Source organism: Achroia grisella, unplaced genomic scaffold, assembly GCF_030625045.1.
Source record: "Achroia grisella isolate CSIRO2021 unplaced genomic scaffold, CSIRO_AGI_Agris_v1 utg1360, whole genome shotgun sequence".
Lineage (NCBI taxonomy): Eukaryota > Metazoa > Arthropoda > Insecta > Lepidoptera > Pyralidae > Achroia > Achroia grisella.
The window spans coordinates 2,352,972-2,369,739 of NW_026712626.1; the positions used below are offsets into that span (position 1 = coordinate 2,352,972).

General features: G+C 34.8%; 1 protein-coding gene across 1 annotated transcript in view; it reads left to right on the forward strand.

Annotated features, from left to right (window-relative positions):
- The first annotated feature begins 13,551 nt into the window (after positions 1–13,551).
- The window catches only part of LOC131855246 (uncharacterized), a 53,196-nt gene continuing 49,979 nt past the window's right edge, over positions 13,552–16,768 (forward strand). The window contains exons 1-5 of the mRNA XM_059206489.1: positions 13,552–13,598; positions 15,135–15,214; positions 15,496–15,684; positions 15,727–15,750; positions 16,391–16,548. Coding sequence (XP_059062472.1) covers positions 15,149–15,214; positions 15,496–15,684; positions 15,727–15,750; positions 16,391–16,548 — 437 coding nt within the window. The 5' untranslated portion in view covers positions 13,552–13,598; positions 15,135–15,148. The remainder of the gene's footprint in view (positions 13,599–15,134; positions 15,215–15,495; positions 15,685–15,726; positions 15,751–16,390; positions 16,549–16,768) is intronic.

Sequence of the window (16,768 nt, forward strand, 5' to 3'; positions counted from 1 at the left end):
CAGAGTCATACGCAAGTTAAAAACAAACTGCTATGATATTAATGAGAAAGGAAAATCTACTTTATGGTATTCGAGTTAGGGTCGATTTCTCTCTTTTTCTTAAATACTATTTTAATCTTGCCAGTATTCAAAGACTAACTACGATTCGTACTCGATATTTTAAATTATTATGTAATCGATTTTTAGTACAAATGTAAATAACCAACGACACTAATAATGTACTACTATATTCCGTTCTTTGAAACGGAACACTGCTATAATACAAAATAATAAAAATTTACTGTTCACAACGACTCATTAAAAGCATCATCGAATAATGCGCTGTAATAAAATCCTGTTATCGATTATTCAAAAAAATCGATAATACATGTATTTATTTTTAATATGACAACACTTCATACATAAGTATTATTGGAAATAGTATTACTTGCTTGTTCGGCTATTTTTAATTTACTTAAAATTTTTTTATATGTTTAATTTACAATAATGATATATTAAGTGCTTATTGTTGGAAAATATAAAAAAGACATTTAATTAGGCCGATACAAATGACAACAATGCCATCTATGAAAGCATTTTGAAAACATTGAGCCCCGTATTAGCACTGATTAAATTAATTAAGTACTGGAAAATAACAAAATGAGTAAATATATGAAAATTACTTTTCTAAACGCATTATTTCATTTTAACATGTATATATAACTTTTTAAAAATTGATTAAACATTTTTGTAAACACAGTTTTGTTTTTTAAAACGTTTGCAAAACTATGAAGAATTCCATCGATACCAATCACGCCATCTATATGCAACTTTTAGCAATAATAATGGCTACTTCCTCACGGATTGCCACTGGTTTAGGTATTCAAGTACATATATATATATTAATATTAATATTTTGTATCTTTATGTATATTGTATTGGTATTTGTATTTTTGACATTATATTTTTATGTTAACTTTTAATTATTTATGACATTTTTATGAAATTATTGTTTGCACATTTTGACCCACTCAACACTTCCTATGCCACGCTGTATTGGGTTGACTGGAAGAAACCTCTTTTAGAGATAAGTCCTCCTTTGTTAACATTCATCATCATCATCATCATCATCGCAGCGCGGAAGACGTCCACTGCTGGACATCGACCTCCCCCAAAGATCTCCACGACGATCGGTCCGGCACTGCTCGCATCCAATGCCTTGTTAACATTAGTTGTAATTAATATACTTACAAATGTATTTAAGTGCAATAAAGAATATTTATTATTTTAATTCTATTACTCAAATTAAAAATATTCATCGAATTCGACGAATATACATTCGTCTTAAAATATTCATAGAAGTCTAGTGAAGATTTAAACGGTTATAAATTATGAATAAATTGCATAGAAAATAATAAAAACAACAATTTTATTCTCCCATACAAACGGCTGATACCTGTCAAAGAAATTGCGGGTGCGTTCAGAAATTAATTGCATTGTAAGTAAACTTCAAAAATCTTTGACATATTTTTTGACATAATTGTCTTAACTTAAATTGTCTTAACTCTTCGTAATTTTTGACATAATAATCTTTTGACATAATTTTGAGGTAAAACATAGTTCGCGGAGTCAGCTAGTATATATATATCTATACATATGTATAAATAAAATGGGAGTGTGTTTGTAATATACCGTTATTTACTACATGCATCTGAATATAAATACGGTGCATACATCAAAATAACATTTTTTACAATTTTTGTCTGTCTGTATGTTTGTTCCGGCATATCTCTGAAATGGCTGGACCGATTTTGACGGGAATTTTTTTGTGCAGGTAGCTGATGTAATAAGGAGTAATAAAAGTAGCCTAAGTTAGGCTACTTTTATTTTAGAAAAATAAAGTTAAATTCCACGCGGACGAAGTCTCGGGAACAGCTAGTATATATATAGACAGATATTATAACAGATAGTATATATATATATATATATAATACAATTATACAAATTAGATCGAATAACTTTTACTATCAACTACATCTTTATAGGTTTTTTCGTGCGTAATCACTATTTGATAATTGTCTCTAGGTCAAGGCCCATGTGATTCAGCGCCACGCGGCTGTGGGAGGGGATTATTGTTATGGTAATATGGACTAGTGGGCCATTTGCTAGTAGTGTACTTTATTACATCATAAGAATAACATAATATATAATCTACTAGCTTTTACCCGCGGTTTCGTTCGTTTTTTTTAAATAAAAAGTATCCTATATTCATTGTAATATCTCCAAGAACATGTGTACAAAATTTCATGATGATCGGTTCAGTAGTTTTTGCGTGAAAGAATAGAAAATCATTTAATCAAATAAACTTAATTGAAGCACTTTTGAATAGTCAACATTTTTTTTAATCTACCGCTTATTCGGAAAGCTGTCTCATCACAAGAAGAATAAGCAAGAAACTTGTGTGTTGCTCTTTTAAACAATCCTTGTAAGTTCACATTTTACAAGTCGAAACGTGTGAATACAAACTACCAACCAGCACTAATTTATTTAGGCTCAAATATAAAAACACAATAAGATTAAATCAGTCGTAGTGATAAGAGCAGACCAGTCACTACAAGCAGCACTCGTTCACGAGTATGACGGATGAGCCAGCCATCACTGCGCTCGACCATATTTTAAGGAGCCCAATGACCTGGCCCACCACGCCGCCACATGTCTGGACATTTTAGTGAGCATGACTACTCATTCCACTCGACCACGTCACAGCTACAAAAATTACTATATGGTAGTTACAGTAAGCGTAACAAATATCAGTACTTATATATTTATAATATTTCTAGCTACTCGCCCTGGCTTCGCACGGGTGTACATATATTATATATATAAATCTTCCACTTGAATCACTCTATCTATTAAAATAAACCGCTTCAAAATCCGTTGCGTAGTTTTAAATATATAAGCATACATAGAGATGGACAGACAGCGACAGCGACTTTGTTTCATACTGTGTAATGATGATGAAGTCTGTGATCAAATTGAGAATATATTAATATTGTTTGTCTTTAATATTATTTGGTTATATTTTATAGTGTTAAAATAATTATGGTCGAATTTGTTGAATATAAATGTTTGCATCGTGCGAGGAATCGAACGCGTGACCATTGAAAGTACTGCGGTATGCTGAACCGCTAAACCACCGAGGCTATATATCTTATGATATATCTGATTATTCTAATGCAAATTACTCGGTGTAACTCTGTATCAGGCATGATAGCGAACGAACTAGAACGGACTAGTTCGCATAAGAGCTGCGAACTAAAACGATCCTATTATTCATTACATACATATCCATTTAAGGAATGAAAAGAGAGTCTAAAAAAAAAGCACATGTAATGCGGGAATTTGTTCATTATATATTTATTTAGGGAGTCCAAAGACTTGCTAAAAACATGATCACGAATTTGCGGGAAAAAATACTTATAAGCTTTTAGAGATTCATGAGCCTATAGCCTTACTAAGACTCGAGTCGGGAGCGAACGAACTAGAATGGTTAGTACGCATTAGCGAACTGAAATAAGGAATCCCATTATAGTTAATGGGATTCCTTATTCCTTATTTCAGCCTACTACCTTTTTGTTACTTGAAGCGAACGAACTAGAACATCGACAGGGAATTCATCCCCACACGCTAGAACCGAAGTGGTCTTACACAGTGCGGTTTCAGAGGAGCTCCCGCGTGTGGTGTTTCAGGCGTCCATAGGCTACTGTAACCATTTACCATCAAATGGGCCGTATGCTTATTTGCTACCACTGAACTAAGTTGCGAACTGAACAAAGGAACCGCAATAACTAGCCTACTGCCTTTCTGAGACTCGACTCAGAAGCGAACGAACTAGAGCGGACTAGTTGGCATAAAGAGCTACGAACTGAAATGAGGATTTTCAGTAACTACCCTACAGCATTTGTCTTTGCCTGTGATTTGACTCGGGAGCGAACAAACTAGAACGATTTGTACGAATAAGAGCTGTGAGCTGAAATGAGGAACCCCAGTAACTAGGGGGGAAGTAGATTGTTAGTAATGTGGACTGTTGACTCGAAGCTAGCAATGTACCATGTCAGGTTGACCTCCACGCGGTTCCCCCTGGAAACCATCATGATAAATTCCTGGTGAATTTGTCACGATGGGCTAACTGACTTGACCTCATGCTCATTTTATCATCTTCCACTGGTGCCCCGTCAGCGTAAACCATCAGCGCAGGTGGGTGCACCTTTTCTTTATCATACCTAAAAAAATCCCCAGTAACTAAACTACTGCCTTTCTGTAACTTGAGTCGGGAGCGAACGAACTAGAGCGGACTAGTTTGGCATAAGAGCTGCGAACTATAATGATCCCAGTACTGAACCTACCTTGCGGTCTAACTGCTGAGTCAGACAGCACGGCCCTGACCCTGGCCCGCGATGGTTTATGTAACTTTCTTTACACGTGTAGCCAATCTCGGGAACTAATGTCAAGGATGACTTTGGCAGGTAGTGGAATTTTCTAGAACTTTAGTTTAATCTGAACTATATACATATATCATGATTACCTTGCCTTTATGCCATTATTTACATATACATATATATATTAGTTTTAGCGATTTAGTTTGCAGACCTTTTTGGTCTTTAGTTCGTTTGATATAGGAAATTCTCTGTCAGTTTGTAACAATACTCCTCCGAAACGGCTTGTCCGATTATAAAATTTTGGTGTTTATTCTATTATCTCTGATGTCGTCTTCTGTTAATAGGTCAGAGAATTGTACGTACATTATTTTTGATAACGTGACATATTACACATAGAAAACACACAGGCCAATAAAAACAATCATACTCATGAATACAAATGTTTCTTCCATCTCAGAAATCGAACCTGCGACCATTCCAAGTAAAGCGATGTGCTAAACCGCTAGACCACCGAGGCCGTACATCTACATATATATGTAGATTATATGTAGATTTGTGTATGCTCTGTAAAGTGATGTAAGAAATTACAATAATTTATTTAATTTACTTTACACGTGTAACCAATTCCGGGAACTAAGCTAACGACGACTCTAAAGGCATGCAAAGGAAATAAATCGTGAAGCTGTACAGGTACATGAAGAGGAAATGTTCATTACACCAATTAGATTCCAAATGTCAATCGCAAAGCGGCCGTACAATGAGAAATATACTATTGATGTTAAAAATACGATAGGAAATTTATAAATTATATCTTACTAGCTGTGCCCGTGCCATCACCCGCCTGAAATCTATAGCCTATATGTTATTCTGATGTATAAGCTATGTTACATTAAGATCCGTTCAGTAGTTTTTGCGTGAAAGAGTAACAAATATCTATACTCACAAACTTTCGAGTTTATAATATTAATAAGACTAGCTGTGTCCGCGACTTCGTCCACGTATTGTAGTGAGCATATAAAGAAAAAATATGCAATTATGTTACCCAAAAAAGGAACATAAGTTTCATCGTTCTAAAAAGACGATTTACCATATTGACATTTTACTATATAAACTTTCACCCCCTATTTTATTTTAGTCCCTTAAGGGTAACATTTTTACAAACTTTACGAATGTCACATTTAAACAACAGCCTAAAAAGTAAGTTCAAGCTTCTTTAGAAGCTTTAAAAATGACGATACTTCCATACAATATTTCATCTCCCCTTTCATCCTCTTACAACCTTTTTCTCGCATTCGCAACTAGCTTATATCCCCTCTCAGGGTCTAGACTGTCTGTGTACCAAATTTCATTTCTATCGGTCCAGTGGTTTTACCGTAAAAGCGAAACAGACAGAGTTACTTTCGCATTTATAATATTAGTAATGAAGAATAAAAAGAAGAATATTTATAATATTAGGATAAACGAGAATATAGTAAGAATAATAAAATAAAGCTGATCAATCAACTTCCCAAAAGACTCGATGTTCTTAATTGAACTGTATTTTTGTGTCACGTCAGAGCATTTTTTATGTATATATCAATCATTTTACAATAACTTTTGTGGCAATCATTTTACCTTTTTGTGACGTGTAGAAAAAAATCTTTAAACGACTGTTCCCTCGTCAGAGGGTGTGTGTGGGATACTTACCCAATAAAAAAACCACACGGTGTATCTACGAGCAGTTTACAGTCTTCATTGCCTTGCCTTTATCCCATTATTTGCGGTCGGCGCAGTATGTCATTTTCATCCACTGATCCCTATCAGCCGTCATATCTGAGCTTACTCTCCTTAGCTTTCACATTATCCATCTTTTTTTTGTCGTCCTCTGTCTCTTCGTCCATAAAATAGAATTAGAAATAATCATTATTCAAATAAACTTAATATAAATTTTAACACTCAAAGTCAGTTTTAAATAGTCATTTTTTTTATTCTACCAGATATTCGAAACGTAGAACTCATTACAAGAACGAGTAAGAAACTATTGCGTGTTGCTCTTTTAAAGAAATGTTCTGAATTTCAGTTTTAAGAATTTTGTATGAATACAGTGTCAAATAGCAATTATATGTTAAACACTTTCTTTAAGACATGGTCCTCGTTCCTCCGCCAGGCTACAGACTACCTATGTCCGGGGTGGAATGCAGTTCCGAAACCCCTAGCTCCGGCATAGTCATGTACCATCAGATGAGCCGTATGCTTGTTTGCTACCATAATAGTAGAATAGAATAGAAATAATAGAAATCCATTATTCAAATAAACTTAATTTAAGCACTTTTGATTACTCTTAACATTTTTTTTTAATCTACCGCTCATTCGGATAGCTGTCTTATCACAAGAAGAACGAGCAAGAAATTTGTGTTGCACTTTTAAATAATCCTTGTAAGTTCACATTTTTAAGTCGAAACGTGTGAATACAAACTACCAACTAGCACTAATTTATTAGGATCAAATAGAAATACTCAATAAGATTAAATCAGTCGTAGTGATAAGAGCAGAGCAGTCCCTACAATCAGCACTCGTTTACGAGTAAGACGTATGAGCCAGCCATCACTGCGCTCGACCATATTTTAGGGAGTATAAAAATAGGCATATGTAGGTACATGCTGTGGTTTTTAGTGGCTAAAAATCCCACACACCACCCCGTCATCCCTCTGGCAGGATGACGGCCTTATGAAGATTTTCCACACGGCAAAATAATCTATGTAGTGAAAAATGAAGTAACTGTATATTTCTTTGTCTAGAAAATATCATCCGATACAGTTATTGATTTAGGGCACACAAACTAGGGTACCTATCCCCCGCTGCACCGGGGTTGCAGCGCTCTATGACCCATATACGGGGTCAGTGGCCTCTCCCGGGCGACCCGTCCCGATCGTATGACCTACTGAACTGTTTCCAGGGGTTTCCAGCGAACTAAGGATTTTCTATTACATCAGAACGCTTTTACTGTGCATCTGGGGGTCTGAAATTGCTAATTGGTTTAACAGGGATGAAAGGAAATGCAGTATATTTATAGTTTTATATTTAACTCTGTTTCAACATTAATTCCGTAGTATTTTACAAAGGTAATGGTCGCTTTCAGAAATTTTTCAATTTTGAAGTGGAATATAAACAAAGTCAATTTTATGACAATATTCTTTTTCAAGAATTGACAGTAGGATCTATTTAGGAACTGTAGAGTCATTCTGATTGTATTGTTATTTCGAGGATTTGAAGGGAGATCCAGAAAGGCTTCGTTTATTTACCGTCAATCCTTTGTTTAGGTTAGCTGTTATAGATTTTTTTTTATTGGTTGATAATGGGTCCTCCTTCCTGAGTCCTGCGTGAACCAGTGGTGGGGCACCAGTAGTAGTTGGCGTTTAAGAGACTCATTAAATTTATTGTTTATTTATCAGAGGCTCATTTCTTTTTAGTTTTTTTTTTTAAGTAAACAGTGTACTATTATTTGGGAAAATATTTCGTTGATTTCCACTGCGAGATCAAGTAAAAGTTTTTATATATTATCTAACTATGTTCTTTTTACCTGTACATATTTCTCACCTATTTATATATGGGTCTAGCTGAGTTTGCAAATGTTGTTTGGCCATATAAATTAATATCGTTCTTAGAAAATAGGTGTAGAAAGGTGAAAATTTAGGGTTGTATGTAAATTTTAATGCCTAATCATAAAAAAAAACATATATGTAGGGTTGACACCTCTTATCACTTAGGGATATAATATAGATAACAACCTCTACCGAGTACACATACGAGTTTCATGAAAATCGGTTAACCCGTTTCTGAGAAGTATAACAACTAACACTGACACGAAAAATGTATGTATACATATAGACAAAAAGATTTTTCAGATATATATATATATATATATATATTTTAATTTTAATTTTTTTTGTTATGATTATTTTTTCCACCGCCAACAATATTTCTCTGTACTACCTACGGTTGACTGATAGAAAATACCGCATGGTGTTAAGTCCGCCAAATGTACTGTTACTTTTGTACTGTGTGCACTAACGTTATATAAATAATTATATATCATAATCTTTAATAGACACATACATCTTTACTTACTGTTATTATAAATGTTTGTCTGTCTGCTGGTACAATTTTCAAAACTAAACATCTGAACAGATATGAATAAAAATTCAACGTAGATTTTAATAACAAGGCTATATCCAATCTCAAATGCAGACGAAGTCGCAGGTGATAATTTGTATACAATAAAAAGTAGATAAATCCGGTAGGCGTACGAAAAACAGAATGAACGAAGGTGGCTCTATTTCTCAAGTGTGTCGCTATCTTTGTCGCGTGTCCATTGATTATTGCGTCACGGCAGGAAAATATATTGTAGAAAAAGTATTGTTTTTTGTTTTATTTAGGACCTCTATTCTCCCAAATTTGTACTAATACTGAACAGATATTATGACGCACAAAAGCTGGTCCTTACTGTTTGCTTCTGACAAAATTGTAATAGCATATGCTGGGACTCACTCTCTCTCGGAATCTGTATTATTGTAAACATGTACAACCTTATTTGAAAAGAAAATGAGCTGAGTTTTTCGTCAGTTCTCAGCTCGAAAGCACTCCGAACTGACGGTAGATTTGACATATCGTAAGAGTCTGTAATAGAGTTATGTGAATGTATTTTGATTTGATTTAATTGATCACCAACAAATGTTACAATCATACAAATTTGTTTATTTACATGTAATGGGTTGTAATCTAAATGTACAATTATTTATAGGCGAACACGACAGGCAAAGTAACATACAAAAATCATTTTAATCTTATCTTAATCATTGCATTACATAGTATAAAACAAAGTCGCTGTCGCTGTCTGTCCGTCCCTATGTATGCTTAAATCTTTAAAACTAAGCAACGAATTTTCAAGCGGTTTTTAATGTTTATTGAACTAATATTTAGTAGCCTTGACAATATTCTTGCAAAAATAAAATTGCTTAGTAAATACAGCAGCGTTTTGTACACATTTAGTTTATAGTTAAACAATTCAAATAATATTAAACAACAAACAAATAAAACGACATAGTGCGGTAACAAAATAAATTTAAGTCCTTATTGATGCTGATGAAACAATTATCAATTCTAAGTAGTTAGATAATAATTTGTATGTTAAATTGGACACAATCCTTATTTTGCAGAATTATAGTGGGTACATAATAAACTAAGCATATAGCAGTACCAGTACCAAAGAAAGAAAACTACCCCCCGTGATAGTTTTTATTAAAAACTGTGTTACGGCAAGGTAATGAGTCAAGCTCGGTTCATACTAATGATACATTAAAATATAGGCTCTATTGTATTCACTTACAGTTGATTTTTACATTCTATTACTGTTCACATACAACATGAAATAAGCGCGTGATCGTCCAAAGGGGTAAATAACAAACAGTTTTTTTTTAATATATTGTGTGATTCAAGAGGAAAGTTTATATATATATATATATATATATATATATATATATATATATATCTAATGTATACATTAAGAGTATAAATTTCACGCGGCTGAAACTGCGGACACAGCTAGTATTAAATATATTTCAGCGCGGCTTATTGAAGTTACTTGTGACCCGAGAGCTGGTAGCTCTTTTGCCCAAAGGCTAAGTATGGCCATTCAAAGAGGCAACGCTGCCAGTATCTTGGGTACGCTGCCTCGATGTGCCGCGTTGGATTACAATGATTGTTTGTATTGAATTATGAAATTGATAGGCTGTTGATTAAATATTCATATAGATAAAAAAATCTTAAATTAGAAATTTCAGCTAATACGGTTGAAATATCTGCTCCAAAGTATTCAACCGGAACATACTCTGAATATGACGTTCATGCGCTATCATGTGTCATGCCTAGGTGCCTGCCCTATAATTTTATTTAATTTACATTTTTATCAGCAGTAGGTAAGCTCTATTTTGTAGTAACAATATTTCTTCCATGGCACACCCACTTCCTACTATCGCGGATTCGCTATCTCCCCTATCATACGGTAGGCCGTGACGCAAATTAATGTACAATGGAAACACGCGCCAACCCTGACCCGATGCCCTTGTAGGCGCGCCAAGTTCACTGTGTTTATAATACGTAATGAACTTTATTTCTTTCGCAATAAGACTCAATTAATATTCAGTATTGGGGGAAAGTTAAACATTTTTATAGGCTTTATTTTTGTAGTAATAGTGTAAGATCGGACCCAATCGTATTAGTACATAGAAGTGCCTGCGGTTTCGCTCGTGTGAAATAATTAGGTTATGTGTTATTTTAAAATCTAAGCTAAGTTAAATTCTATTAATTAATTAAGAATTTAAAATCTTAGTTTTTGCGTGAAAGAGTAAAAATCATCCGTCCAAACATCTACGCTCACAAACTTCCGCGTTTATAGTACTTTTTTTAATAATGGTTCACCTACCTGCGCTATCGGTTTAACCACGATGAGCATGAGGTCAGGTCAGTCAGCTCATCGTGGTAATTCTACCATGAATTTATCATGACGGTATCAGGAACCGCGTGGAAGTCTACTTAACATAGTACATTGCACATGGACTTTATCTAGCTTAACTTGGGTCTAGTGGCGCTGTGTGAATTGTCCTTAGATTATTATAATCCGATCAAAAACATAAATGTGAAATGATAGCCGAGTTCAATATTATGATATATGCATTGATTGTTGACTTCTACGACAAAAGAGATGAGATCTAAATGGGTGCCAAGTTCAATGGTATGTCCTGAAATGTATTTATAACTATATATAATATCATTTCTTCTTATAACTTAGGATAATATATTGTAGCCTAAGGTCTGACTTGGCTAGTTCTCATATACGAATTATTACTTTCGATGGCTAGTTACTACTAATAATAAAATAGGAATCGACCAGTAACATGTTTAGAACTTGCGAAGGCTACAGTATATTTCGTTATACATAATATACATAGTAAACAAATTGAGTAATACAAACAATCGTATCATATTCATGAATTCATGTTAATATCGTCCGAGAATGAAACCAGCGACGATCGCAAGCAAGGCGGTCAGTTAAACCGCTACACCACTGGGGCCGTCAATAAAAAGTATTACGATATAATTATGATTATATCTCCACAACTCGGGCATTATTCTTTCAGTAATGGTTTCAGGTTTATTTGGATATTCGACGAAATACCTTAAAAGGTCACGTGACTCACTCACAATTCAGGGCATAGAGTGTAGGGTTGGCAGCGATACTGTTATCGTTTTTTTTTTTTATTAAATTCAAATAGTAATAAGCTGACTATATAACTGTTATAACTGTTCTAAAACTTAGGGTTGACTATTTATATATTTATACTTATAGTTTTGCACACTATGTTATGTACATGGACTTAATGACTGATGGCGATTCTCTACCAGTCAACCGTCGCGTTGATCAGAGATAATAACGCGGTGGATTTAATAATAGGTATTAAAATATAAATGCACGTAACTAAACAAAAGTGCCATATTTTATATTGCATTTTACTATACATATAAAAGATCTTGGCCTGTCTTGAACTGCAGTAAGTTCTATATTAGAACGTGTATCTATAGCTGCACTAGCAGGCTACTACCAGATCTGTGTGGGCAGGGAGAGAAACACGAGCGGTGAAGGTGAGTGTTCACGTACGTCGGTAAAGAGCCCGGGATTTGTAGAAGAAGTATCATCTGTATAAATGAACAGCACATCGGTATGTACCCCCCGGGCCGGGGGGTAGAGAATTGTTAGTAATGTGGACTCATGACCCCATTACTAGCAATGTACCATGTCAGGTTGACCTTCACGCGGTTCCCCCAGAAAACCATCGTGATAAATTCTTGGTGAATTTGTCACAATGGGCTAACTCACCTGACCTCATGCTCTCCTTATCATCCTCCACTGGTACCCCGCCAGCGTAAACCGTTAGCACAGGCGGGTGCATCATTCCGTTATCATCCATATAAAAAACCCCGGGCCGGGGTGAAGGGGATGGTTAGTTTTTTTTATACTATGATGGTGGCAATCAAGCATACGGCCAATCTGATGGTAAACGGTTACCGTAGCCTATGAACGCCTGAAACACCAGGGGTATCACGTGCACGTTGCCAACCCTGAAATAGTAATGTGCACTTGACCTCATTGCTACCAATGTACCATGTAAGGTTAACCTCAACGCGGTTCCCTCCGGAAACCATTGGTGCCCTACTAGCGTAAACCGTTAGCGCAGGCGAGTGCACCATTCCATTATGCATAAAAAAACTCATAGGCCCATATATTGACATAGCAATATTTTTAATACCAGCAAGCTTTGAATTCATGACCTTCAGATTGTAATCCACTAGGCCACGACCCTATTAACATCGTAGACAACCCTACAGTTGATGGTTCTGAGAATCAGGCTTGATTTGTTGCTTCAACCCTGACGGGGGCTCTAATGACTGAATCGAAGTGGGGTGAACTGTAGGGGTATAAACAGGCTGGTACTTGATGGTAGATATACGTCATTTGACATAGTTTCTATATCCTAACTGATTGTAGGAATTATATATACACTCGCGAACAAAAATATGTAATCACTTGGAACTGATTCCGCGCAATCTTATAAGTTGTATTTTCTCTATATAATGTTACTAAAGATATACAATAAGCAAATCACAAGTGTTTAATATACATTTTCAATTGTTTCAGATTTATGGCGTCCAGAACAGTAACGAAGCACTGTATACCGTCGCAGACACGTGCCCCCACCAGATCACCCGCCATATTGGAATAACGAAACCAAACCATGCTCTCCGTCAAGCGCCGTCCACCATTCACCCCAATCAACGCTATAAAAACGATAAAAATTAAAAAAAAATCGACCATCGAGCTTAAAAAATATTGCCGACCATGTGTTCCAATTTCAATCCGCTCGGCCCATAAACAACCATAGAGGTTGCCGATTGGATGTTTTTCGAAGCTTTAAAAACTTTTTCGATGTGGTTAATTTTAAAAATCGAATAATATTTGAATTGCCTTCTAGTAATCGTAGTGTATAACTGTGAATGGTCCAAATCCGTAATAGTTTCTGTATTTGAAATTGATGTTTTGAGAAGTTGATGCGGTTTAGAATTCTACTTTACATTGTTTAAGATAAGGTACGTATTTGTTTGTATCCCACTTGTATTTGTAAATGCACATCTGTGCATATAATATAATCTGTAATATTAATCTTAATATGCACATCATATTTATTAAACATAGCCTATCACTCACTAAACGATTACCTACTTAAATGACAAACGTCCATGGCAATAGGTGCTCATGCACGGGATTTTCATTTTAATGTATAGACACCTATATCAAGTACATAATGTAAATAAACTGGCTTATAAAAAAAAGAAATTCATTTGAGTTTCTTGACAGATACTGGGCGGTAGGAAAAAATATATTATGACAAAAAAATGTTTTTCGATCTCTGTTAATTTGAATTTGTTCTTTTTTAACTTTCTTTTTTAATATATTTTACTGACATGGCAATGCACATATTTCTAAGCTGCCAGCTACAATTTTGTTATTATATATAGTATTTTATTGTAAACATGTACAACATTTATTTGAATAGAATACGAGCTGAGTTTCTTGTCATTGCTTCTCATCTCGAAATCATTCCGAACTGACGGTAGATTTGATATATCATAAGAGTCTGTAATAGACCTACATGAATAAAGATATTTTGAATTTGAATAAATTGAGAATTGTCACAAATTCAGTGACCACCTGCCTTCATTTAATGTCATACAACTCTATGGATTTGTATGACATCGATTTTTTTATCATATTTATCTGTATACGAGTAGAATCACACGTATCAAAAGCATTTATCTAAAAAGGTATTTTAAGATAAAATCTGTAACATCGTATCTTCACTTGAGAGTGTTGGGACTGGTCTGCTCTAATCACTACGACTGATTTATTCTTATTTAGTTACTTTACCGAGTTGGTTGTGTATTTAATATTTTGACTCTAATTATTGCTAGTTGGTAGTTTGTATTCACATTTCAACTTAAAAATGTGGTTACAATGATTATTTAAAAGAGCAACACGCATGTTTCTCGCTCGTTCTTCTTGTGATGAGACAGCTTTCCGAATGAGCGGTAGATTAAAAGAATAATAACTATGACTATTCAAGAGTGCTTAAATTAAGTTTATTTGAATAAATGATTTTCTATTCTATTTTATGCTACTACATACTTTGTCAACTATTATTTTGAGTTTAGGATAAGAATGAGGTCAGGTCAGTTTGCCTATAAAATTAAACATATAAAATTTCATCAAAATCGTTTATGCAGTTTCGGAGAAGTATGATCACTAGGTTTTTATATAGATAAAGCACACGACCCGCCTGATAATAATAATAATATATTTATGATAACAATGGTCCATTAAGTTATTGTTATGTACGTTGCAATCTTAAATATCTTTCCTGTTGAGTTGTATGATTTGAGAGGCCTGAGTTACTCGTACACCATCAGTCGAGTCGTATGCTTGATACATTTATATAAAAAATATAGAATGCACTTGAAAATTCACTACAACAATCAGTCAACATCAGTCCAATAACGCCTCTGTCCAATGGGACAGACTTATAGTTTTGAGCTTATAGTTTCAATTGATGTATTGTATACTTTCAGAATAGCAATAAAAAATGGACTCTGAACCTGATAAAAACACCACCAGCTCTGATGAAGCCGGCCATCTCAACAGGAACCGGGTTAGTACAGTTTTTTTATATTCATTCACAGGGCCGGTACCTATGCTAAGTTAATAGTTTCTAAATTGAATTGTCCTAAGATTATTATCATTTCATAGTATAAAATAAAGTCGCTGTCGCCGTCTGTCCCTAAGTATGCTTGGATCTTTAAAACTACGCAACGGATTTTGAAGTAGTTTTTTTAATAGGTATATATATAATACATGTACACGCGTGATGCCGGTCAAGTAGCTAGTTATTATTATAAAGATTAATTCTATATTTACCGTTTAAATTTTCAGAGCTTCAAATCAAAACAGCTGGTGCGAAGCCAAGCCATAAGGGAGTCGCAGTCACCACCGCGCACCGTCTCCCCAGCGGTGGTCGATGACCTCGTAGAGAGAGACAGCAACAGCAACGGTGACATGCGGCCGGCGAGTGCGACAGAGAACATTAGTGACAATTCTAGTCCTATTAGTGATTGCATCGATGTTAGTTATAGTGATAAAAATAATTATAGTGATGATTATAAGAAGCCGCAGCCGGTAGAAATACAGGTGAGATGGTTTTTTATATATCTTCTTGTATATACAAAATTTAGTGTCACAGTAGTTGTCATACGTCTTCGAAACGGCTTGACAGATTTTGATGAAATTTTATGTGTACCCAGTGTCATTGTTTACAAAAAATGTATCTAAGTATTTCTATCAATTGTCTAGTACCCATAACACGAATTCTGCTGAGCTTGGGACAAGATGGCGTTGTGTTAATAGTCCAGGGTAATATCTATACATATAAATAAAATCGGAGTGTCTGTTTGTAATATTGAAATAACCGTTTTTAAACCGTTAATAACACCAAAATAACATTTTTTACAATTTTTGTCTGTCTGTCTGTCGGTCTGTTTGTTCCGACTATTCTCTAAAATGGCTGGACCGATTTTGACGGGAATTTTTTTAGCAGGTAGTTGATGTAACAAGGAATAAGTTAGGCTACTTTTGTTTTAGAAAAAAAAAATCCACGCGGACTAAGTCGCGGGGACAGCTTATTACTATACATGAATTTAAAAAAAAAAAGTGCATTTAAATATTTCTATTAGTTGTCTAGTAACCAGAACACGAGTTCTGTTTAGCTTAGGCTTAGATGGCGCTGTCTAAGGTGATTGTTATTAAAATAAACCATGTTTCTGATCTGCAGATAACGCCAGGGGCCTGGGATGACCAGACCGAACAACGTCAACGCACAAAGCGATGGCTTGGACACAAACACCACTCCGACTCATCACGTGATCTGTTGTCCAACAATCCCAGAGTCGCCTGTGTGTGTGGGACATGCGCCGCCTGCCCGCACTGCAGGTTGGTATATAATTTTTTTGTATTATAACTGGAATAAAAAAAAAAGCTAAAGATCCAACTGATTAGTCAAAAACTTGTCCTTGGTCAGAAATAAAGAAAATAATAAACTTTAGAATTTAATTTGGATTAGAAATTAAAATTGCAATAAATTTTCCTTTATTTATGATTGAGGACATGCTAAATAAATAAATAATGTGTGATGTAATAAATGCTATTCTAT